Source organism: Scyliorhinus torazame, chromosome 13, assembly GCF_047496885.1.
Source record: "Scyliorhinus torazame isolate Kashiwa2021f chromosome 13, sScyTor2.1, whole genome shotgun sequence".
NCBI classification, from domain to species: Eukaryota; Metazoa; Chordata; class Chondrichthyes; order Carcharhiniformes; family Scyliorhinidae; genus Scyliorhinus; species Scyliorhinus torazame.
This window is the reverse complement of record NC_092719.1, coordinates 175,753,294-175,777,762: the sequence shown is the minus strand read 5'-3', so window position 1 is coordinate 175,777,762 and position 24,469 is coordinate 175,753,294. Positions and strand designations below refer to the sequence as shown.

At 45.0% G+C, this 24,469-nt stretch overlaps 1 protein-coding gene across 1 annotated transcript in view; it reads left to right on the top strand.

Annotated features, from left to right (window-relative positions):
* The window catches only part of cacna2d3a (calcium channel, voltage-dependent, alpha 2/delta subunit 3a), a 1,400,547-nt gene that overhangs the window by 575,658 nt on the left and 800,420 nt on the right, over nt 1-24,469 (top strand). The window contains exons 6-9 of the mRNA XM_072472475.1: nt 8,214-8,345; nt 15,080-15,140; nt 15,229-15,379; nt 17,584-17,658. Of these exons, the coding sequence (XP_072328576.1) occupies nt 8,214-8,345; nt 15,080-15,140; nt 15,229-15,379; nt 17,584-17,658 (419 nt within the window). The remainder of the gene's footprint in view (nt 1-8,213; nt 8,346-15,079; nt 15,141-15,228; nt 15,380-17,583; nt 17,659-24,469) is intronic.

Below are 24,469 nucleotides of genomic sequence, written 5' to 3'. Positions count from 1 at the left end.
GGTTCAAGCGAGGTGTCCCCCCCCCGACCAGGACGGCGTGCTTGCTGGCTAATTTGGCTTTCCTGGTCCCTGCGATTCCTCTGACCACAGGTGCAGCACCTCTGTGAGTCCGCCTCCAGAGGTACAGGGGAGACATCTTGCCTGGCTGTAGTAGCCCTCGGCCAACCGGCCTGGCCCTGACGTTGCTCGGGCAATGGCTCGGTCCCAGAGGCTCTGTTCCTTATCATTGGATTTTCTATCCTCTGCTGGCTGGTACGCCCCAGTTTTTGTTTTGGTTACAGTCATTTTACTTTGCTCTATGTACCTTGATTTATGATAACTAAATTAAATTGCACTACTTAGCATCTGTGCTGCTGGTGGTTTGACCCTTGGCATACTTCAAACTGAGCAAATGTACAGAGCTCTGATGCTAAATGTACACATTAGAACCTGCAAAGCACTCTGCCCTCCTGCGAACTCGGGCACCAGTCAGTAGATTTGAGATTTTACCCATTCCCTCACAAAGTTCGTATGCATGGCAACTCGGAAGTAACATCAAATCTTCCTTTAGCAGGGCTGCACTCTTGTTGTCCTCACGTCTGCTCCCAATGGGGGCAGACCTTGGAGAGAGTTCTTTCTGGCAGAACCAGTGATGCATAATCAATGACCACTAAAGCGAGGTTGTAGTCCAACTGAAGGCTTTAATAAGCTAGATGTTTCCCCCAGCAGCTCAGGTACAGAATGAGGGTTGCTGGTGTGGCACGGGTTCTTATACCCCGCCTATCAGGGCGGAGCTATCATACACTCTAACCAATAGCATGCATACAGTTTCCACCAATGGTGCTTTAGCCTATCAGGTACCGTAATACCTATAATACCACAACCAGGTATATGGATCCACAGAAAGAAGCAGCATGAAAACACCTTTTGGCCCACTGAGAGCACTACTCCATGCAGATTGATCAGGGAAAATCATGTTCCTGGTTCACTGAACCAAGGGGCCAAATATTGTCTGGTCTGCGACATCCTGGTCTTGGCAGAATCTGGAGATCCTGGGTTGTAGTGAGTGAATGGCTGTTTGGGTTCCCTCTAAATATGGCCCTGGTCCTTCGATGCCCATGATGGCAAGCTCCTGCCTGACGTGAGATTAGATGAGCTCCTATATATGTAATGAGCTGAACAGTGCAAGATCGCGTGTGGTCAGCTATCTGTTTAGCAGTGGGATTTACTCTCCCTTCTGTGCCTGCCACCAAACCTAGATTCCAGAACAGAAGATCCTGGCCATCATTACATAAATTTGTACAGCTACCTATTGTCATGTGAGAGTACCTTTAAGAAATGGGTGCTTAAGAAATGTACCTTTAAGAAATGGGTGTTTATCGGTGATGTCAGAGTGTGGGTGAAGCTGGGCTGTGAGGTGAATTAAGTGAGGTGAATTATGTGGTAAAAACACCAGATAGAAGGAAAACTCACCAAGTGTGTCATGTGAATATGCTTAAAAGCTACTTTGAAAGGGAAGGAGAGAAAAAGGAGGTTTTAATGATTCTAACTCAAAGTGACAAATCAAATCCAGATGACTGTGAATTTGGCATACCTCAAATTAAATTGGAAAATGAGGATGTTCTTAAAAATTGGGATAAATTGTTGAGTTAGCTTCCAGAGGAAAAACGGACTGACTTGCACGAGTTATTGATATCACATGGGCAAGTTTGTGGAGATAAATTGGGAAGTACTAAAATGGCTGGGAAATGCTGTTCCAATCAAACAACATCCATACAGACTTAGCCCTTTAAAATTGGCACAGGTTAACAAAGAGATTGAGAGTATGCTTAAAAATGGCATAATTGAGTGGGTTGCAGCCAATGGAGCTCACCCATAGTGATGGGGCCTAAACCAGACGGTACCCAACGGTTGTGTGTGGACGATAGAAAGGTTAATGCAGTTACAAGAACGGACTCTTATCCTATCCCACGTTTGGAGGATTGCATTGAGAAAGTGGGACAATCAGTTTTTATACCAATTCAAAATTATGCCATTTGGCATGAAAAACGCACCAGCCACATTTCAACGGTTAACTAACAAAGTTGTTTCAGGATTACCCAATTGTACGGTATACATCGACAAAGAACAAAGAACAAAGAAATGTACAGCACAGGAACAGGCCCTTCGGCCCTCCAAGCCCGTGCCGACCATGCTGCCCGACTAAACTACAATCTTCTACACTTCCTGGGTCCGTATCCCTCTATTCCCATCCTATTCATGTATTTGTAAAGATGCCCCTTAAATGTCACTATCGTCCCTGCTTCCACCACCTCCTCCGGTAGCGAGTTCCAGGCACCCACTACCCTCTGCGTAAAAAACTTGCCTCGTACATCTACTCTAAACCTTGCCCCACTCACCTTAAACCTATGCCTCCTAGTAATTGACCCCTCTATCCTGGGGAAAAGCCTCTGACTATCCACTCTGTCTATGCCCCTCATAATTTTGTAGACCTCTATCAGGTCGCCCCTCAACCTCCTTCGTTCCAGTGAGAACAAACCGAGTTCATTCAACCGCTCCTCATAGCTAATGCCCTCCATACCAGGCAACATTCTGGTAAATCTCTTCTGCACCCTCTCTAAAGCCTCCACATCCTTCTGGTAGTGTGGCGACCAGAATTGAACACTATACTCCAAGTGTGGCCTAACTAAGGTTCTAAACAGCTGCAACATGACTTGCCAATTCTTATTCTCAATGCCCCGGCCATGAAGGCAAGCATGCCGTATGCCTTCTTGACTACCTTCTCCACCTGTGTTGCCCCTTTCAGTGACCTGTGGACCTGTACTCCTAGTTCTCTTTGACGTTCAATACTCTTGAGGGTTCTACCATTCACTGTATATTCCCTACCTGCATTAGACCTTCCAAAATGCATTACCTCACATTTGTCCGGATTAAATTCCATCTGCCATCTCTCCGCCCAAGTCTCCAAACAATCTAAATCCTGCTGCATCCTCTGACAGTCCTCATCGCTATCCGCAATTCCACCATGTGTCGTCTGCAAACTTACTAATCAGACCAGTTACATTTTCCTCCAAATCATTTATATGTACTACAAACAGCAAAGGTCCCAGCACTGATCCCTGTGGAACACCACTGGTCACAGCCCTCCAATTAGAAAAGCATCTACTCTCTGCCTTCTCAGACCTAGCCAGTTCTGTATCCACCTTGCCAGCTCCCCCCTGATCCCGTGTGACTTCACCTTTTGTACTAGTCTACCATGAGGGACCTTGTCAAAGGCCTTACTGATGTCCATATAGACAACATCCACTGCCCTACCTGCATCAATCATCTTAGTGACCTCCTTGAAAAACTCTTTCAAATTAGTGAGACACGACCTCCCCTTCACAAAACCATGCTGCCTCTCACTAATACGTCCATTTGCTTCCAAATGGGAGTAGATCCTGTCTCGAAGAATTCTCTCCAGTAATTTCCCTACCACTGAAGTAAGGCTCACCGGCCTGTAGTTCCCTGGATTATCCTTGCTACCCTTCTTAAACAGAGGAACAACATTGGCTATTCTCCAGTCCTCCGGGACATCACCTGAAGACAGTGAGGATCCTAAGATTTCTGTCAAGGCCTCAGCAATTTCCTCTCCAGCCTCCTTCAGTATTCTGGGGTAGATCCCATCAGGCCCTGGGGACTTATCTACCTTAATATTTTTTAAGACACCCAACACCTCGTCTTTTTGGATCTCAATGTGACCCAGGCTATCTACACACCCTTCTCCAGACTCAACATCTACCAATTCCTTCTCTTTGGTGAATACTGATGCAAAGTATTCATTTAGTACCTCGCCCATTTCCTCTGGCTCCACACATAGATTCCCTTGCCTATCCTTCAGTGGGCCAACCCTTTCCCTGGCTACCCTCTTGCTTTTTATGTACGTGTAAAAAGCCTTGGGATTTTCCTTAACCCTATTTGCCAATGACTTTTCGTGACCCCTTCTAGCCCTCCTGACTCCTTGCTTAAGTTCCTTCCTACTTTCCTTATATTCCACACAGGCTTCGTCTGTTCCCAGCCCTTTAGCCCTGACAAATGCCTCCTTTTTCTTTTTGACGAGGCCTACAATATCTCTCGTTATCCAAGGTTCCCAAAAATTGCCGTATTTATCCTTCTTCCTCACAGGAACACGCCGGTCTTGAATTCCTTTCAACTGACACTTGAAAGCCTCCCACATGTCAGATGTTGATTTGCCCTCAAACATCCGCCCCCAATCTATGTTCTTCAGTTCCCGCCTAATATTGTTATAATTAGCCTTCCCCCAATTTAGCACATTCATCCTAGGACCACTCTTATCCTTGTCCACCAGCACTTTAAAACTTACTGAATTGTGGTCACTGTTCCCGAAATGCTCCCCTACTGAAACATCTACCACCTGGCCGGGCTCATTCCCCAATACCAGGTCCAGTACCGCCCCTTCCCTAGTTGGACTGTCTACATATTGTTTTAAGAAGCCCTCCTGGATGCTCCTTACAAACTCCGCCCCGTCTAAGCCCCTGGCCCTAAGTGAGTCCCAGTCAATATTGGGGAAGTTGAAGTCTCCCATCACCACAACCCTATTGTTTTTACTCTTTTCCAAAATCTGTCTACCTATCTGCTCCTCTATCTCCCGCTGGCTGTTGGGAGGCCTATAGTAAACCCCCAACATTGTGACTGCACCCTTCGTATTCCTGATCTCTACCCATATAGCCTCACTGCACTCTGAGGTGTCCTCCCGCAGTACAGCTGTGATATTCTCCCTAACCAGTAGCGCAACTCCGCCGCCCCTTTTACATCCCCCTCTATCCTGCCTGAAACATCTAAATCCTGGAACATTTAGCTGCCAATCCTGCCCTTCCCTCAACCAGGCCTCTGTAATGGCAACAACATCATAGTTCCAAGTACTAATCCAAGCTCTAAGTTCATCTGCCTTACCCGTAATACTTCTTGCATTAAAACATATGCACTTCAGGCCACGAGACCCGCTGTTTTCAGCAACTTCTCCCTGTCTGCTCTGCCTCAGAGCCCCACTGTCCCTATTCCCTAGTTCTCCCTCAATGCTCTCACCTTCTGACCTATTGCTCCCGTGCCCACCCCCCTGCCATACTAGTTTAAACCCTCCCGTGTGACACTAGCAAACCTCGCGGCCAGGATATTTATGCCTCTCCAGTTTAGATGTTACCCGTCCTTCTTATATAGGTCACACCTGCCCCGGAAGAGCTCCCAGTGGTCCAGATAACGGAAACCCTCCCTCCTACACCAGCTGTTTAGCCACGTGTTTAGCTGCTCTATCTTCCCATTTCTAGCCTCACTGACACGTGGCACAGGGAGTAATCCCGAGATTACAACCCGAGAGGTCCTGTCTTTTAACTTTCTGCCTAGCTCCCAGAACTCCTGCTGCAGGACCTCATGCCCCTTCCTGCATGTGTCGTTAGTACCAATATGTACAACGACCTCTGCCTGTTTGCCCTCCCCCTTCAGGATGCCCTCTACCCGTTCGGAGACATCCTGGACCCTGGCACCAGGGAAGCAACATACCATCCTGGAGTCTCTTTCACATCCACAGAAGCGCCTATCTGTGCCCCTGACTATACAGTCCCCTATTACTATTGCTCTTCTGCGCTTTGATCCTCCCTTCTGAACATCAGAGCCAGCCGTGGTGCCACTGCTCTGGCTGCTGCTGTTTTCCCCTGATAGGCTATCCCCCCCGACAGTATCCAAAGGGGTATACCTGTTCGAGAGGGGGACAACCACAGGGGATTCCTGCACTGACTGCCTGCCCTTTCTGGTGGTCACCCATTTCTCTGCCTGCACCTTGGATGTGGCTACATTTATATAACTGCGATCTATGATGCTTTCCGCCACCTGCATGCTCCTAAGTGCATCCAATTGCTGCTCCAACCGAACCATGCGGTCTGTGAGGAGCTCCAGTTGGGTGCACTTTCTGCAGATGAAGCCATCTGGGATGCTGGAAGCCTCCCGGACCTGCCACATCTTACAGTCAGAGCACTGCACCCCTCTAACTGACATTGCGTCAATTAATTAAAATTAAAAGTTTTTTTTTAAAATTTATATATATTTTTTTAAATTTTTAAGTTACTGTTAACTATCTGTTTCCTAGCACTAGATTTCTAATATAAATGCGAAAGCTAAATATAGTACTCTCAAATCTCTGGCTTAGATACCCCTCTAAATTATAATTAAGTAATTATGTTTAATTAGTTATCAATGCTTAATTTTTTTAATTTAGTGTAGATTCCCAACCAGCCACTCAGGTCACAGCTTTTCTGTGATGTCACTTCAGTTTCCCCCCGACACACACAATTTGAAAAAGGTATAAAAGTAAAAATGAGTAAAAATCACTTACTTACCTTCTGAGTGTCTTAGATGTTCTCAGGTTCTCTCCCTGACAGAGACTGCTCCTCCTCCTCCGAACGGCTCCCGCAACTAGGCCGCGATATTTATAAATCTCCGCTCCGACTCGCAGCTCCTTCGCTTTTTAGATCTCCCACGCTTTTTAAATCTCCCGCCTCTCACGCTGTTTTCAATGTCCCGGCTCTTTCCTCCGATCTGGTAATTTTCAGCCAGACATGGACAGAATATTTAAGACATCTGATGGAGTTATTCGATCGACTTCAGGAGGCGGGTTTGGTGATAAACCTAACCAAAAGTGAATTTGGAAAAGCCCAAGTTACTTTCCTTGGCCATACAATCGGACAGGGTCGAATGGTCACACGAGATGTGAAACCAACAGTTATTGAGGAGTTTCCGATACCCTCAAGACAAAGGGAAATAATGCAAGTTCTTGGCATGAATGGATTTGATCGAACATATGTGCAAATGTTTTGCAGCGTGATTGCTCCACTGATGGACTTGCTGAAGAAACGCCAAAAATTTCAGTGGACAGCAGACTTTCAACAGGCATTTGACAGCCTGAAACTGTGATAACCAATGCTCCTGTGTTGGAGAATTACAAGGGACTCTGTGATCAGATTGAACTAAAGTATCTGATTTTAAAGAGACATGCCGAGGCAGAGAGAAATGGATGGATCGTGCAGTGACCTTCTTGTTCAATGAGACTGTCAATCGAGAAAGATTTCAGTTGGAAGAAGAAGGCGGAAAAAATGGAATATATTAGTATACCTGTTTGCGTGTGTTGTTTTTTGAAACAAAAAAGCATATTTACTGTGTGCATTTCTTAACGGATCGTGAAAAGCTGAAAAATGAAACCATCTTGAATTTGATGGGGGTTTTTTTCTTGGGGAGAGGTGTTATGTGAGAGTACCTTTAAGAAATGTGTGCTTAAGAAATGTACTTTTAAGAAATGGGTGTTTATCAGTGATGTCAGAGTGTGGGTGGAGCTGGGCTGTCTGTCAGCTTTTTACTTTCATTTTAGGCTGTTTGCTGCAGGGTGTGTTTTAGTTTTGTTTTCAGTGTTGGAGCTGAAGCCAGACCAAGCAGGTGTACTGCTGTTCTCTCTGCCATCAAAAGACTATCTCTTGATCATTTGATGAATTCAGAATTATAAATGTTCTCAGTAGTGAATGTAAACCTAATGTGCTTCTGTTAAAAGGTGTTTCTTTTGTCTTCTGGATGTTGTTTAGGAAGTTATTAAGCATTACTTAGTGTTGTATTCTTTGGGGGTTGTATTTGAATTAATGGTTGCTAAGATGTTCACTGTATGTTTTAAAAAGCTTAACTTGAGTTCATAGAATAAACATTGTTTTGCTTTAAAAAATACTTTCCATTTCTGCTGTACCACACCTGTAGAGTGGGCCGTGTGCTCCCCATACCACAATCTATTAAAAGTTGTGGGTCAGGTGAACTCCATGATACACTTTGGGGTTCTCTAAACCCTGGCCCATAACACTAAGCTTTGAAGATATTTAAAATCCTATTTTATTTTAGTCTTGCCTGTGTTATTTTGGCCAATTCGTGAAGTTTTTGTACCCTCTATTGTAGCTTACTCCATATCATGCATCATAACCTGACTGATATAGAAAGGCAGGTCTATACACAATCCTGTTCTGGTGGTGCTTTTGACCTGCCAGAGTGACTCCCCCTACATTTACCTACTCCCACCTGCCAGTACCTTCATTCGCTGTCCTCCCCTCAAGTTAAAATGAAATTGGAAACTTTCTTGTAAAGATGTGAATTTTGTGGGAAATGCTATTTTGCACACAAGACAATGGCAATTTTTCTTTCTTATCTTACAGACCCTGCCATAGTAAATGGAGTTTCCTGGTCTGAAGCATTAAACAAAATTTTTGTTGACAATTTTGAACGTGATCCTTCCCTTTTATGGCAATACTTTGGAAGTGCCAATGGATTCTTCAGACAATACCCAGGTATGAAACAAATTATTCAATCACACAATGTCTACAGAACACTAAGTGGAATAAAATTTAGATTTTCATTTAACTTTATTGTTTGGATTTAGCTTAAATGAAAGATTCATGACTTTTCCAAACTGGCAGGAATGTCTCCAGGCCACTAACTTTGCCTTTGTTAACTTAGGACCAATAATGTGTATTTCAGCACCTTCAATGCACACTGACTCCCTCAATTATAGTGAGGTGAGGTCTATAGGCCAGCCAAATCACACATTCCAAGAAGATCTTCCTCAGGGATCGATGGATGTCATGTTCTAATATTCCCTCAGATGTGCAAAAAGCCATGGACCACAATTCACGGTCTTTTCTATTCACGAAATAGCACTAATTCATACCTTCTTTGGCAATGTAACGTCCCACTACTGAATCACTTAAATGCTACCTGATGCTGAATTTGCACCACAACTTGCACTATGTAATGATCAGAAGCAGAGCACCATTCACAAGGATTCAAGCCTATCTAGAGTGATCCTTACTAGTTTGACTGCAGGGTTGGTAAAGTATTAGCTCAGTGGGCTAGACAGCTGGTTTGTGATGCAGAACAAGGCCAGCAGTTTGGGTTCAATTCCCGTACCAGCTGAGAATTCGGAATTCTCTCTGTGTACCCAAACAGGCGCCGGAATGTGGCGACTGGGGGCTTTTCACAGTAACTTCATTGCAGCGTTAATGTAAGCATACTTGTGACAATAAAATATTTTTTTGTTGTTGTGGGGGCTTGGAAAGGGGTTGGGGTGTGGGTGGTGGACGTACTGGTGCCAGGTGCCTCTGAGAGTTGGATAACTCGAGAAAACTATAGGATATGATTTAATGAAAAAACAACAGAGCCCTGTTGTAGGTGCTCAACTCACCAGTGCAGGAAAAGATCGGGTTGCCATTTTTAAATGCCACCCAAGCTCCCCGGACCTCCAAATGCCTCAATTTACCAACCTGGGGGTCCTTGATTTGCCCTGTGCCCTACCTCATAAGGGCAAGCATTCCGAGGCCTGATCTCCGGCATGGGCATCGTGGCACCTTGCCTGACACCTACTAGCCTGACACCCAGACAGTGCCTATGCCAGCCTGGCAGTGCCACCTGGGCACCCTGGCAGTACCACCCCAGGCTGGCAGTGCCAAGATGCCCAGCTGGTGTCGAGGGTGTCAGGTCCTACCCAGAGCCTGACCGCCTGGGGGCCTCCGATCGCCTGGAATACACCTCAAGTGGCAAAACACCTGGTCCACATTTGTGGAAACCAGTGGTAAACGGCGTCACGGCAGGTCTCCAAGGCAGGGCCATTCGATCCCGTACCTGGGGTAACTCCAGAGCAGACATATTCCAGTGAGACGAACTACTCACTTGAAAATGCAAATCTCAATCACGCCCATTGAGGGCAAGATCTAAACCACGACGCCTTGCAAGATCTCATTCGATCTTGTCAAGCATTTTTCAACCTTTTAAGAATCTGGTTTAAGACTGTACCAAATGCAATACTGCTGAAACAAACTTGTGTTTATTCTTATTGATCTTCAATAAGGTTTCCTACCACATATTTAATCGTGCTTTGAGGGTATTTTTTGTCCTCTGTGTCACTGTGTGTAGTTCCAGACATCACATCATTGAATAGCACCTTAACCGCATCTCAGTCTTCATGGACTATTTCCTGCAATACCTTCAGTGCTGATGACATTCAAAATGGCGAGTCTCAATCATCCAAACAGAATATTAAACATTCTCAACCTCCTGCTTTTCTCATCAAGAGCTACTTCCTGACTTTGCACCAAAGACAGAGGAAACTTGCAAATCGGCAAGTTTATTTGCAATATCTTCAATCTCTGCTGAAGCATTGTGTTCTCTTTTCATTGCCTTGTTAAGTCTTTTGGAAGGATGTATGTGAAAGCTCCGATTGGAATTTATCACTCCCATACAGTTGTCATTACTTTCATACAACCTTTCTTACCAAGAATAAGTTTATTGAAAAGGTTCACCACTTGCAGTTTCAAACATACACTTCTACTCAGACAGTGAGTAGATTTTGTTTGTCCAGCCTTTATGAAAGGCATCAGTTTACAAGATAATTTGTTTCAAATACTTTCATCTTTGGTTCTATTCTGTTGTGTTTTAATGCTATAGCTTTGGCTTGTCCACTGAGGTCATGAGCTTAAAGTTGCCAATCATTATGTCTTCATCTCAATTATCCCTCTCTTCCATTTCTCTTATTTCCAATATTAAATAGTTCATTTTGAAATATTGGATCTAAATACTCATGGGCCACAAATCTTTGCCTAACTGTTAAGCTTCCATCTGCTATAAGTCTCTGCTGGAGACCCTGATAGACCATTGTGTTTTGGTGAAGTACCACTGCTGAAATATGTCCCATTACATGCCTAGCAATCTGTGGTTATATCTCTCCTGTAGAGAGAAAGCCAATTCTTTAACTGGTCCCCCTTCTGCCTTCAAAGTCTAAACTGAAACCTGGGGCTAGAAACCTAGATGGGGCCTTTTTTTACATCAGCTGGAAGTCTTTTGTAGCTCATTTAACCCACTTTACCAATCATCCAGGTGATCCCAGGCTAGGGGGAGATAATTCCCAGCTTGTGAGTCATGTTCCCTCTGTTTGAAATAGACAAAGGTTCGGCCCCAAACCAGGTGCCATACAATTCGCCGGGATTCACAAAAATTGGCTTCTGGACTAATTTACAGACTTTTCTACGCTCCTGCCATACTTGCGTCTAAAGTCCCCAATCAGGTCTACTGATTTTCAGGACAATTTCCTCTTAGCCATAAGATAAACCATTTTATCTTGATATTGTGTCTTTTGGTGAAACCAATTACAACAGTGAAATATCCATCTTTCACCCAATTGGGACATTTGGCATATTGGACAGTTATTCAAGCTGTATGGCCGTGGTCAACATCTACTTGTTGCTGATATTACATCATTTTGTCCCTGTGTTTGGTTGCATCTACCACTGCTTCAGTTTGGGGAGTTAAGGATGGATCACCACTTTGAGCAGTGACAATTTAATGATAGTGAAATTCACATCAAATGTTCCCATCACTCTGTTATGCTTGTCACTTCTATCGCTTTGTCAGGTTGAACGATGTGAGAATAATCTCTGCTTCATCCACTCTGTGCAATGCCCTTATTCATCTAATTTCTGCTGTATCTGCTCATCCCGACATGATACAGTATCATCCCAGCACCTTTTCAACTTGACTATTCATCAGCCATGAGTTAAAGCACCATTCGCTTCTGTAATATTTATCTTTGCTTGTGGCTTAATTCTCTGTCTCACCTGACACTACACTTGACTTTGAATTTCCTTATTGATGCTTGATTGGCCTTTGTTCTTATGCTTGCTTAAGAAGAACACTTTGGCAGTTTAGATTAACAATTCACTTTGGTTTTAGTACAGAGAACCTTTCAAGGTTTTCAGGTGTCTTTGATGCACACACATGTTGACTGCATATCACATCGCATCAAGAAATGCCAAACTTTCTTTACATGGAAAACTAACCAGCCAAGAAATGGACAGAACTAATGGATTGAATATAATACAGATAGGCCCGTTGAAGTCATCGTAATGCAAATTGAGTGTGTCAATAGGACTCCATAGGCTGACTGTTCAGATAAAATTGGCACTCAAGAGAGGCTTGTTCCCTTCAGTTGGATACTTGTGCTTAAAATTATATTGCTGTTTTTTGGTGTATCCGTTTTACGTGACTAACGGAAACTAACGGGGCCAAATTACTTGTCCATTTTACACCCTGCACAATTTTACCAACAATGGAAGTGAACGGGTTCAAATTATCTCCACAAATTCTGTGCTTCATTGCTGCTGGACAAAGGCAGATTGGTGAGCTTCTTGATTCTCTCTGTACTGTTGCTGTCGTATGTTCCAGTTTAAGGAGCAGACAGTTTAACTGTGTTGCTTTGAGATAAATTACAGCTGTTTGCAGTTTGAGGATGAAGGTCAATGGGGCATTTCAGATATGCAGAAATGCAACTTTTGCCATTAGGGTCAAGCCTTGATTTGCCATCCAGGTGTTCAGGAAGGTTCTGGATATGTGTGGAAACATCTTAAGCAGCGGGTAAGAGGGAATTTACAACTGCCGGCCACCATCAGCATTGGGGGATCCCACTGTCATCCCCGCCACATACACCACCATCAGCATCGGGAGTACTCCCCTCCACCCCCTACCATCAGCATCAGGGGCTCTTCCCCCCTCTCCCCTGCCCAACACCATCAGCATCGTGGGCTCTCCCCGCCACCCACAGCCCCCACCATCAGCATCGGGGGCTCTCGCTGTCACATCCACCACTATCACCGGGGGGTCTCACTGTCACCGACCCCCCCCACACTAAATTAGCACCGGGGGCTGCACCCCCGCCACATACATCACCATCAGCATCGGCGGTTCTCCCCCACTTCCACACCATCTTCAGCACTGGCAGCTCTCACCTCTCCCCAACCACCATCTGCACCAGGGCTCCTGGCTCCAACCCCCACCACCCCCTCAAAAAACATCAGCATCAGGGACTCCTCCCACCCCGCCTTCGACATGAGAGACGGGGCATCCCCCGCTTCCCGCCCAACACTGCTTCTCCACCCTGCTGTCAGCATCGGGGGCTTCTTTCACCTCCCGCCCCCCCACCTAACCACAAGTATGAGGGCCTTTTCCTCCCCAACACGCGTAACACAAACCCCCCTCCCAATGGTGCTCCCCAGCGGGTCCTCCTGTGGCACAGCTTGGAACTGTCAGGTCAGCACTGCCGGGTTGGCAGTACCAGCCTGTGCCAGGGTTAGTGTTGGGGCAGTGGCAGGACCCTGCCTGGGCATGTCCTTCTCCCCCTGGGGCTTTACTTACCTTTGTGCCCCCGGGGGCTCCCCTCAACTGATTCACGTTTTCCCGAAACTGTTGTAAACAGTATGAATATTCAGGAATCATGTGGAGGGGGACTCAATAAGTATATTAAAATGTATTTAAATGAGGCTCCTGGCCTTTCTGGGCATGAACCTCGTTACGTCACCAGCAAGGGGAGTGGATAATTGGAAAACGGTATCTTGCCGCCGAGAATCGTGCTTTCCGATTCTCTCCGAGTTTTCCGTCCACATCACTGCTGTCATGGACAGCTAACGGGAGCTGAAAAATCACCCTTCTGGTGCGAATTCTCTGCATTCAATTGCCTACCTGAATAGATTTTCAGACAGGTCTTTAAGTATCTGGCATTGGAACCCAAAACAGGGCTGAGGCTGTTTAAATATGCAGATCGGCATCCTCCGCCTACTTTAGTTATAGATCCAGCAGAAAAAAATGTTAATGAGGCTAAATCTGAAACTGGTTTGAATCTCCTAACTACCAAATTGTGAGCGTGCTGCAGACGCATTGCTGATACCCCACTCAGTTTCTGGTCAATGGTAACACCCAGGATGTTGACAGTGCAGGATTCAATGATGGTGATGTCATTGAATGTCAAGAGGTGATGTTCTCTCTTGTTGGAAATGGTCATTGCCTAGCACCAATGTGGTGCAAATGTAACTTTCCACTTGTCAGCCCAAGCCTGGATATTGTCCAGGTCTTACTACATTTGGATATGGACTGTATCAGTGCCTAAGAAGTCGCGAATGGTGCTAAACATTGTGCAATCATTAGCAAACATCCCCGCTTCTCACCTTATGATGGAAGGAACGTCATTGATGAAGCAGCTGAAGATGGCTGGGCCTAGGGCACTACCCTGAGATACTCCTGCAGTGACGTCCTGGAACTGAGATGATTGAACAACCACAACCAACATCTCTTGTTCTAGGTGTGACTCCAACCAGTGGCAAGTTTCCGCCCTGATTCCCATTGACCCCAGTTTTGTTCGGGCTCATTAATGCCATACTCGATCAAATACTGCCTTGATGTCAAGGGCAGTCACTCTCACCTAACCTCTGGAGTTCAGCTCTTTTGTCCATGGTTGAACCAAGGCCATAAGGTCAGGAGCTGAGTGGCCTTTGTCTAACCCAAACTGAGCATCTGTGAACAAGTTACTGCTAAGCAAGTGCTGCTTGATTACACTGTTGATGCCCCCTTCCATCGCTTTGATGATGACTGTGATGATGGGGCAGTAATTTGCCCGGGTATGTCCTGTACACAAAAGGAAGGATTTATCCTTCCTCTTGTGTACAGGACATACCCGGGCAATTTTCCACATTGGCAGGTAGATGCCAGTGCTATCGCTGTCCAAACGCAGCTTGGCTCGGGCGGTGGTAGGTTCTGGAGCATACATCTTCAGTGCTATTGCAAGAATGTGGTCAGGGCCTATAATATTTGCAGTATCCAGTAGCTTCAGCTGTTTCTTGATATCATGTGGAATGATTTGAACTGGCTGAAGACTGACAACTGTGATGGAGGGGACCTCCATGGAGGCCGAGATGTCTCCCAACCTTCAGTGTACATGTACAATAAACGGTTCTTGTTAACCAGGCACAATGAACACATCAGTTTCTCTTTGGAAAGCAGCCAACAGCAAGAAAGCACTTTCTGTTATGGACATTACATAATTACGCAGTTATATTATTATCTTATTCTGCTCAGAGAAAATGATATTATAACAATGAAAAGAGAAACTTTTAAATGTAAATTTCATATAGACCGAAATATGTTTTTTTTTGCATTTCTCCTGATTCACTTCATTTTGTTAAACTACCTGATTCCTTGAAAATAGGTGTAAAATGGGAGCCCGATGAAAATGGAGTAATTGCATTTGACTGCAGAAACCGCAAATGGTAGGTAATAGTTTACAGCTATTGTTTGTTTTCTTTTTAAAACCTTTTTGGAGACCTCTGATGCAAAATTTCCTTTCTTTTTGTGCAGGTACATTCAGGCCGCCACTTCACCCAAAGACGTTATCATTTTAGTTGATGTCAGTGGAAGTATGAAAGGGCTTCGCATGACAATAGCTAAACAAACCGTTTCTTCCATCCTGGACACACTTGGAGATGATGACTTTTTCAATATTATTGCAGTAAGAATATTTGCCTTATTCACAGATATAACTCAGATTGCACAGATGTAATGATCGGATATTAGATAGTGCTGATGGCAAGCCCTAGTTTCAGTCTTCATCGATTCAAATGAAACCAGTGAAAATGAGGTGAGACTTATACTGGGGATATATACTTAATGGTTACAATGAAGGAATATAGGAAAACCTCCCAAAGGCCCAGTTGATAAAGGTGCTCTTCAGTGGAAGTGTATATAATCATTTTGAATCATATATGCCAAAATAATACAGTTTAAATGTTTAATTTGACCTTGGTTGTGGCTGCTGTAGGCTGCATTTGGTCTGAGCACACCTTGACTAACAAGGAAAGTATAATCCAGCATTCTTGATCACAAAATGACTTTGTTTGTAATGGACAAATATGTGCACATTGGGTGAGAACAGACACAGTATTGATTGTGATGCCTACCTCAGTTGAACAGAATGGAGACATTGTGGCCGAATTTTCCGGCCGTTGTGATTCACTTTTCCCGCCGGCAGTGCATCACTGCCCACGGGTTTCCCAGCAGCATGGGGTGGCTTCAATTGGAAATTCCATTGACAAGCGGCGGGATAGAGGATCCCGCTGCCAGAGAACGGCGCATTGCCGAGAAACACGCAGCTGGGGGACCGGAGAATCAAGCCTAATGTGTAGACTGGGCACCTGAGCAAGATAACAGAGAGTAACAGACTTTAGTGGAGCCCTGTACCAGCAGTGTCAACATGAATTGGAGCAGGGATTTACTTTCTCTTCCGATCAACAATGTTTCAAACACTTCTGCCATGGGATGTATGAATGGTTGTGGAAAGTGAAGAAAGGTTTCGTTTTTAAAGATAATCACCTGACATAGGCATATGGGTCAATGAGTGTTTTACCTTTGATAATTGAGCAAATATTGCCCATAGGCATGATTGGAAAGATTATTGGCCAGAAGAATGTATTCCCGACGAGTGGCTTGAATTGTTCATTAATTGATTCATAACTCGTTAATCTGGCCTCACGTAGTCACAGAAAATGCACACTAGTAGCAGTAACAGAAGATTAAACCATAAATAATTATAAGACAGCATCTAAAGATGGAAGATTCTGGATAGGGAGAGGAAAATTGAGTTAAATTCCAATGTAACTACTTTACACAAACACAACAAAAATGCAATTGAAAGAAACTAGTTCCAGATAAGAAAATGAAAATGAGCAGAAGTGAGATGTTTAAATTAGTGTAAAAACACACACATTTGGTGCAAAGGATCAATCGTTCCAAAGGTCAATGTATTTTGCTTTAAACATTGATAATTAATTCTAAGCTTTTCATATAATCGTTTAAATTAACACTGGTCAAGTAAAGTCATACACATGATTTTGTTTAGAAAAGCTTAACTGGCATTATATTTTTATATTAAGTAGCATTATATTTTTAAATTGTGATGAGGTCTTGTGGCGCAGTGGGGAGCATCCCTGCCTCTAAGACAGAAGCTCCATGTTTTCTCCACTCCCAGAACTTGATGGCCAAGGAAGGTTTATAGCACGGCCAAACAGGTCGAGTGTACTCCTGGTCATCCTGTTTGATGCGGAGTGTGTGGCACCCTTCACGCTATAAGCCTCTGGCCTGTTCCAGGAGAAATCTCACTGTGGGAACAGATGAAAGTCTGCCTCGTGCACCGTTAGTTGCGGGAAGAGAAACAACAACAAATATTTTTATATTAAGTCGCAAAGGGCCTGGTTTAGCTCAGTGGGCTAGACAGCTGGTTTGTAGATGCAGAACAAGGCCAACAGCATGGGTTCAAGGTGAGCGGCACGGGTTCAATTCCTGTACTGGCTGAGAATTCTGAATTCTCCCTCTGTGTACCCGAACAGGTGCCGGAATGTGGCGACTAGGGGCTTTTCACAGTAACTTAGATTATCATAGAATTTACAGTGCAGAAGGAGGCCATTCGGCCCGTCAAGTCTGCACCGGCTCTTGGAAAGAGCACCCTACCCAAGGTCAACACCTCCACCCTATCCCCATAACCCAGTAACCCCACCCAACACTAAGGGCAATTTTGGACACTAAGGGCAATTTATCACGGCCAATCCACCTAACCTGCACATCTTTGGACTTTGGACTTTTGGACTTCATTGCAGTGTTAATGTAAGCCTACTTGTGACAAAAAGATTATTTATTTATTTATTATGTTTTCTTCCTCAGTACAATGAAGAGCTTCATTATGTGGAACCGTGCATAAATGACACTTTAGTCCAGGCAGACAGAAACAACAAAGAGGTAAGTTAGTAATCTTACATCATTTAATCATTGTTAATGTGTTATCAAATCAAAATTTTGGTTATGTTTAGGTTACAATTATGTTCTTAACATAAAAATATTAATTAGTTTGAAAAATACAACAGTCATATCATTAGTTCGTATGAATGTTTTAGAGATGATAAAGGCTGTAACTATAAGACAATAATAAACAGTCACTTGAACATACAGAACCTGAATATTGTTGAGAATTGAGACATGTTTCTGAAGTTTTTCGTCAAGCACTCAGCAGGACAAACAGAAGAATGCCAACTTTCAAAAGATCACAAACATTGATACTGCAGGGCAAAAGGCTACTGATTGGCAAGTAAATTTTGATTGGCCAAGGTGTTGCCATACAGAAGGCAATGGGAATTATATGTTTTCCAGATAATTCAAAAAGGGTGCAAGGCTTGAACATGTTTGTTTGTTTGCAAAGAATGTGACCCTGTACATAAATGCATGTCACCTCTGTCTCAAGCATAAATAAGTCACCTTACGAGCTTGACTGGTTATCTTAAATTGGTTGTCAGTATAGCTATTGGCACATTTAGGATTTTTCAGCAAGTACACCAAAGATTGGAGATAGGTGGGTAACTGTAAGAGGGACTGGGAAAAAACAGTCAGTGCAGGGATCCCCTGCGGTCGTACCCCTGAGAAACAAGTATACCGCTTTGGATACTTGTGGGGGGGGACGACTTACCAGGGGTAAGCCATGGGGTACGGGCCTCTGGCACGGAGTCTGTCCCTGTTGCTCAGAAGGGAAGGGGGGAGAGGAGCAGAACATTAGTAATTGGGGACTCTATAGTCAGGGGCACAGATAGGAGATTTTGTGGGAGCGTGAGAGACTCACGTTTGGTATGTTGCCTCCCAGGTGCAAGGGTACGTGATGTCTCGGATCGTGTTTTCCGGGTCCTTAGGGGGGAGGGGGAGCAGCCCCAAGTCGTGGTCCACATTGGCACCAACGACATAGGTAGGAAAGGGGACAAGGATGTCAGGCAGGCTTTCAGGGAGCTAGGATGGAAGCTCAGAACTAGAACAAACAGAGTTGTTATCTCTGGGTTGTTGCCCGTGCCACGTGATAGTGAGATGAGGAATAAGGAGAGAGAGCATTTAAACACGTGGCTACAGGGATGGTGCAGGCGGGAGGGATTCAGATTTTTGGATAACTGGGGCTCTTTCTGGGGAAGGTGGGACCTCTACAGACAGGATGGTCTACATCTGAACCTGAGGGGCACAAATATCCTGGGGGGGAGATTTGTTAGTGCTCTTTGGGGGGGTTTAAACTAATGCAGCAGGGGCATGGGAACCTGGATTGTAGTTTTAGGGTAAGGGAGAATGTGAGTATAGAGGTCAGGAGCACAGATTTGACATCGCAGGAGGGGGCCAGTGTTCAGGTAGGTGGTTTGAAGTGTGTCTACTTCAATGCCAGGAGTATACGAAACAAGGTAGGGGAACTGGCAGCGTGGGTTGGTACCTGGGACTTCGATGTTGTGGCCATTTCGGAGACATGGATAGAGCAGGGACAGGAATGGATGTTGCAGGTTCCGGGGTTTAGGTGTTTTAGTAAGCTCAGAGAAGGAGGCAAAAGAGGGGGAGATGTGGCGCTGCTAGTCAAGAGCAGTATTACGGTGGCGGAGAGGATGCTAGATGGGGACTCTTCTGCCGAGGTAGTATGGGCGGAAGTTAGAAACAGGAAAGGAGAGGTCACCCTGTTGGGAGTTTTTTATAGGCCTCCTAATAGTTCTAGGGATGTAGAGGAAAGGATGGCGAAGATGATTCTGGATATGAGCGAAAGTAACAGGGTAGTTATTATGGGAGATTTTAACTTTCCAAATATTGACTGGAAAAGATATAGTTCGAGTACAATAGATGGGTCGTTTTTTGTACAGTGTGTGCAGGAGGGTTTCCTGAAACAATATGTTGACAGGCCAACAAGAGGCGAGGCCACGTTGGATTTGGTTTTGGGTAATGAACCAGGCCAGGTGTTGGATTTGGAGGTAGGAGAGCACTTTGGGGACAGTGACCACAATTCGGTGACGTTTACGTTAATGATGGAAAGGGATAAGTATACACCGCAGGGCAAGAGTTATAGCTGGGGGAAGGGCAATTATGATGCCATTAGACGTGACTTGGGGGGGATAAGGTGGAGAAGTAGGCTGCAAGTGTTGGGCACACTGGATAAGTGGGGCTTGTTCAAGGATCAGCTACTGCGTGTTCTTGATAAGTATGTACCGGTCAGACAGGGAGGAAGGCGTCGAGCGAGGGAACCGTGGTTTACCAAGGAAGTGGAATCTCTTGTTAAGAGGAAGAAGGAGGCCTATGTGAAGATGAAGTGTGAAGTTTCGGTTGGGGCGATGGATAGTTACAAGGTAGCGAGGAAGGATCTAAAGAGAGAGCTAAGACGAGCAAGGAGGGGACATGAGAAGTATTTGGCAGGAAGGATCAAGGAAAACCCAAAAGCTTTCTATAGGTATGTCAGGAATAAGCGAATGACTAGGGAAAGAGTAGGACCAGTCAAGGACAGGGATGGGAAATTGTGTGTGGAGTCTGAAGAGATAGGCGAGATACTAAATGAATATTTTTCGTCAGTATTCACTCAGGAAAAAGATAATGTTGTGCAGGAGAATGCTGAGCCCCAGGCTAATAGAATAGATGGCATTGAGGTACGTAGGGAAGAGGTGTTGGCAATTCTGGACAGGCTGAAAATAGATAAGTCCCCGGGACCTGATGGGATTTATCCTAGGATTCTATGGGAGGCCAGGGAAGAGATTGCTGGACCTTTGGCTTTGATTTTTATGTCATCATTGGCTACAGGAATAGTGCCAGAGGACTGGAGGACAGCAAATGTGGTCCCTTTGTTCAAAAAGGGGAGCAGAGACAACCCCGGCAACTATAGGCCGGTGAGCCTCACGTCTGTAGTGGGTAAAGTCTTGGAGGGGATTATAAGAGACAAGATTTATAATCATCTAGATAGGAATAATATGATCAGGGATAGTCAGCATGGCTTTGTGAAGGGTAGGTCATGCCTCACAAACCTTATTGAGTTCTTTGAGAAGGTGACTGAACAGGTAGACGAGGGTAGAGCAGTTGATGTGGTGTATATGGATTTCAGCAAAGCGTTTGATAAGGTTCCCCACGGTAGGCTATTGCAAAAAATACGGAGGCTGGGGATTGAGGGTGATTTAGAGATGTGGATCAGAAATTGGCTAGCTGAAAGAAGACAGAGGGTGGTGGTTGATGGGAAATGTTCAGAATGGAGTACAGTCACAAGTGGAGTACCACAAGGATCTGTTCTGGGGCCGTTGCTGTTTGTCATTTTTATCAATGACCTAGAGGAAGGCGCAGAAGGGTGGGTGAGTAAATTTGCAGACGATACTAAAGTCGGTGGTGTTGTCGATAGTGTGGAAGGATGTAGCAGATTACAGAGGGATATAGATAAGCTGCAGAGCTGGGCCGAGAGGTGGCAAATGGAGTTTAATGTAGAGAAGTGTGAGGTGATTCACTTTGGAAGGAATAACAGGAATGCGGAATATTTGGCTAATGGTAAAGTTCTTGAAAGTGTGGATGAGCAGAGGGATCTAGGTGTCCATGTACATAGATCCCTGAAAGTTGCCACCCAGGTTGATAGGGTTGTGAAGAAGGCCTATGGAGTGTTGGCCTTTATTGGTAGAGGGATTGAGTTCCGGAGTCAGGAGGTCATGTTGCAGCTGTACAGAACTCTGGTACGGCCGCATTTGGAGTATTGCGTACAGTTCTGGTCACCGCATTATAGGAAGGACGTGGAGGCTTTGGAGCGGGTGCAGAGGAGATTTACCAGGATGTTGCCTGGTATGGAGGGAAAATCTTATGAGGAAAGGCTGATGGACTTGAGGTTGTTTTCGTTGGAGAGAAGAAGGTTAAGAGGAGACTTAATAGAGGCATACAAAATGATCAGGGGGTTGGACAGGGTGGACAGTGAGAGCCTTCTCCCGCGGATGGATATGGCTGGCACGAGGGGACATAACTTTAAACTGAGGGGTAATAGATATAGGACAGAGGTCAGAGGTAGGTTCTTTACGCAAAGAGTAGTGAGGCCGTGGAATGCCCTACCTGCTACAGTGGTGAACTCGCCAACATTGAGGGCATTTAAAAGTTTATTGGATAAACATATGGATGATAATGGCATAGTGTAGGTTGGATGGCTTTTGTTTCGGTGCAACATCGTGGGCCGAAGGGCCTGTACTGCGCTGTATTGTTCTATGTTCTATGTTCTATGTTCTATGCTGTCGTATCAAGGAATTACATTTAACCATGAATGTTTTGTTTTGGATTTTGCAAATGTGAGCTGATTGAGTACGGTTGTACTCTGCCTATTAGGAACCAGCAAAGGAACATGCTGCTTGATTCAATCAGCCAATCGCGGGGGCCTATGGGCTACACACCTGATATCACACCAGAATTGGAAAAGGTCTTTGTTGTACCATCAATTCACTGCAAGACGATGAGAACGAGAGAACAGAGGCTTTATTAAACGAGAACTTTCCTGCCTGTGAGTTCAGTAACAATGAGTGCCGCCCACAGGTGGCCAGGTCTATATACAGCCCCGGGGGGGGGGGGGGGGGCGGAGCCCGCTGGGGCTCCTGTACAATACATGGTGGTAGATCATATTACTATTTCCTGGTCATCGGCCACAGTACTATACAGACAGTTTATACTATGGTGAATACATTCACCACAGTCTTGAAGCAAAAATAAATTGCAGGGGTATGGTGAATGGGTAGGAGAGTAGGACCAGTTGAATTGCTCTTGCAGAGAGCTTGCATAGGTTCGATGGACAGAATGGTTTCCTTCTCTGCTGTAACCATTTTATGATATTATAACTCGATGGTTCTTTAAAGTCCTTTGTTGAAGTAAAATTACAGTTCTTACTTGGCCTATATGTAATTCCAGCCCAACAAAATGTGGATGATTCATAGTGACCCTTTGAAGTGGCCTAGCAAGCCACTCAGTCAAGGGACCTAGAACAATATATGTTGGCCTTACCAGCAATGGCTACAACCTGGGAATGAATAATAATTTACAAAATATCAAAATATACAGATAGTAAACTACTTATTTAAAAAAAATATTTTAATGAGAATTTTTTTTCAATATAATACCATGAAACCATACACAAGTACAATTCCAGACTCAACCACCCCCTGCACCCACCACACCAAAAAATAAAAATAACCGAGACAAAACCTGAAACAAAACCAGGAACCGCACCTCCCCCAACATCTGACAGTGACCAGCTCCCTGAAATAGGAAATGAAAGGCTGCCATGTCAAGTAGCATCTTTCTGTCTACCTCCTCATGATATACTTGACATTTTCTCAGTGCAAAATTCCATAAGGTCACTCGACCAGGATGGGTGGAACCGGAATCCTCCACCCAAACTGAACTCACCTTCGATTGATTAGTGAGGCAAAGGCAAAAGGATCCGACTTTGCCCCACCTGCGGCTCTGGCAGGTCCGAGACCCCAGAGATAGCCACCAACAAGCAAGGCGCCAACCGAATCCCAAGAATTCCTGACATGGTGTTGAAGAAGGAGACCCAAAGCTCACAATTTAAGAACAAGACCAGAACATATGCATATGATTCGTGGGACCCGTTGAAAAATGCTCGCACCTATCCTCTATGTCCAGAAAAAAACATTCATCTGTGCTCCAGTCAGATGTGCCCTATGCACTACCTTGAACTGAATCAAGCTGAGCCTTCCACATAAAGAGCTGCAGTTGACCCTGTGTAAACCCTCACTCCACACCCTCCCATCAAAAATCTGACCCAGCTCCCTCTCCCAATTCCTTTTGACCTCATCCAATGGAGCTTGCTCCATCGGCACAAGCTGATTATAAATATCCGATATCTCCCCTTCCCCTAGCTCAACCGCCAAAGGAATCCTATCCATCAAAGAGGGCGAGGGTGCCAAGGGGAAGGAAGAACTCTGCTTACGCAATAGGTTACACATCTGCTAATATCTAAACAGATTAGTTCTCAGAAGCTGGAATTTACCCAACCAGTCTTCGAAATCAGCGAACCTCCCTTCTGTAAACATTTCCCCGAAACACTCCAACCCTCCGCTCCCCATGCCCCAAATGCTGGTCCACTGGAACCAAGCAATGGTTTCCACAGATTGAGGCTATCAACGACAGGGCAACCAGCTTGAAATGTTGATGAAACTTTCTCCATATTTTCAGCGTGGCCACTACCTTGAAGTCCACTTTGCAGGGGAAAACAAAAGTGGACCTGGAACCAAGGCCCTCAAACTAGTACCTCTACAGGCACTCCTCTCCATTCGCCCCCATATGCACCCCAACCATGGACCAGCCTGATTCCCAGGAAGAAGGACCTGGCCAGGAGAAAAGTCAGCCTCACCAGATCGGCTTCCCTCCCTGGGGATTCACCGGAAAGTATTTGCTTTTGCCCAAGTTCAATTTATATCCCGAGAAGGAGCCAAAACTCGTAAGCAAGTTAATTAGAGGCTGGTTTAGCACAGTGGGCTAAGACCACTGTAATGCAGAACAAGACCAGCAGCGCGGGTTCAATTCCCGTTCCAGCCTCCCCAAACAGGTGCTGGAATGTGGCGACTAGGGGCTTTCCACAGTAACTTCATTGAAACCTACTTGTGAAGATAAGTGATTATTATTATTATTATCTCCTCTACACTAGAGAGAGAAGCCATTACAAACAACAGCAAATCATCCAGCACGGTAGCACAAGTAGGGCAGCACGGTAGCACAAGTGATTAGCACTGTGGCTTCACAGCGC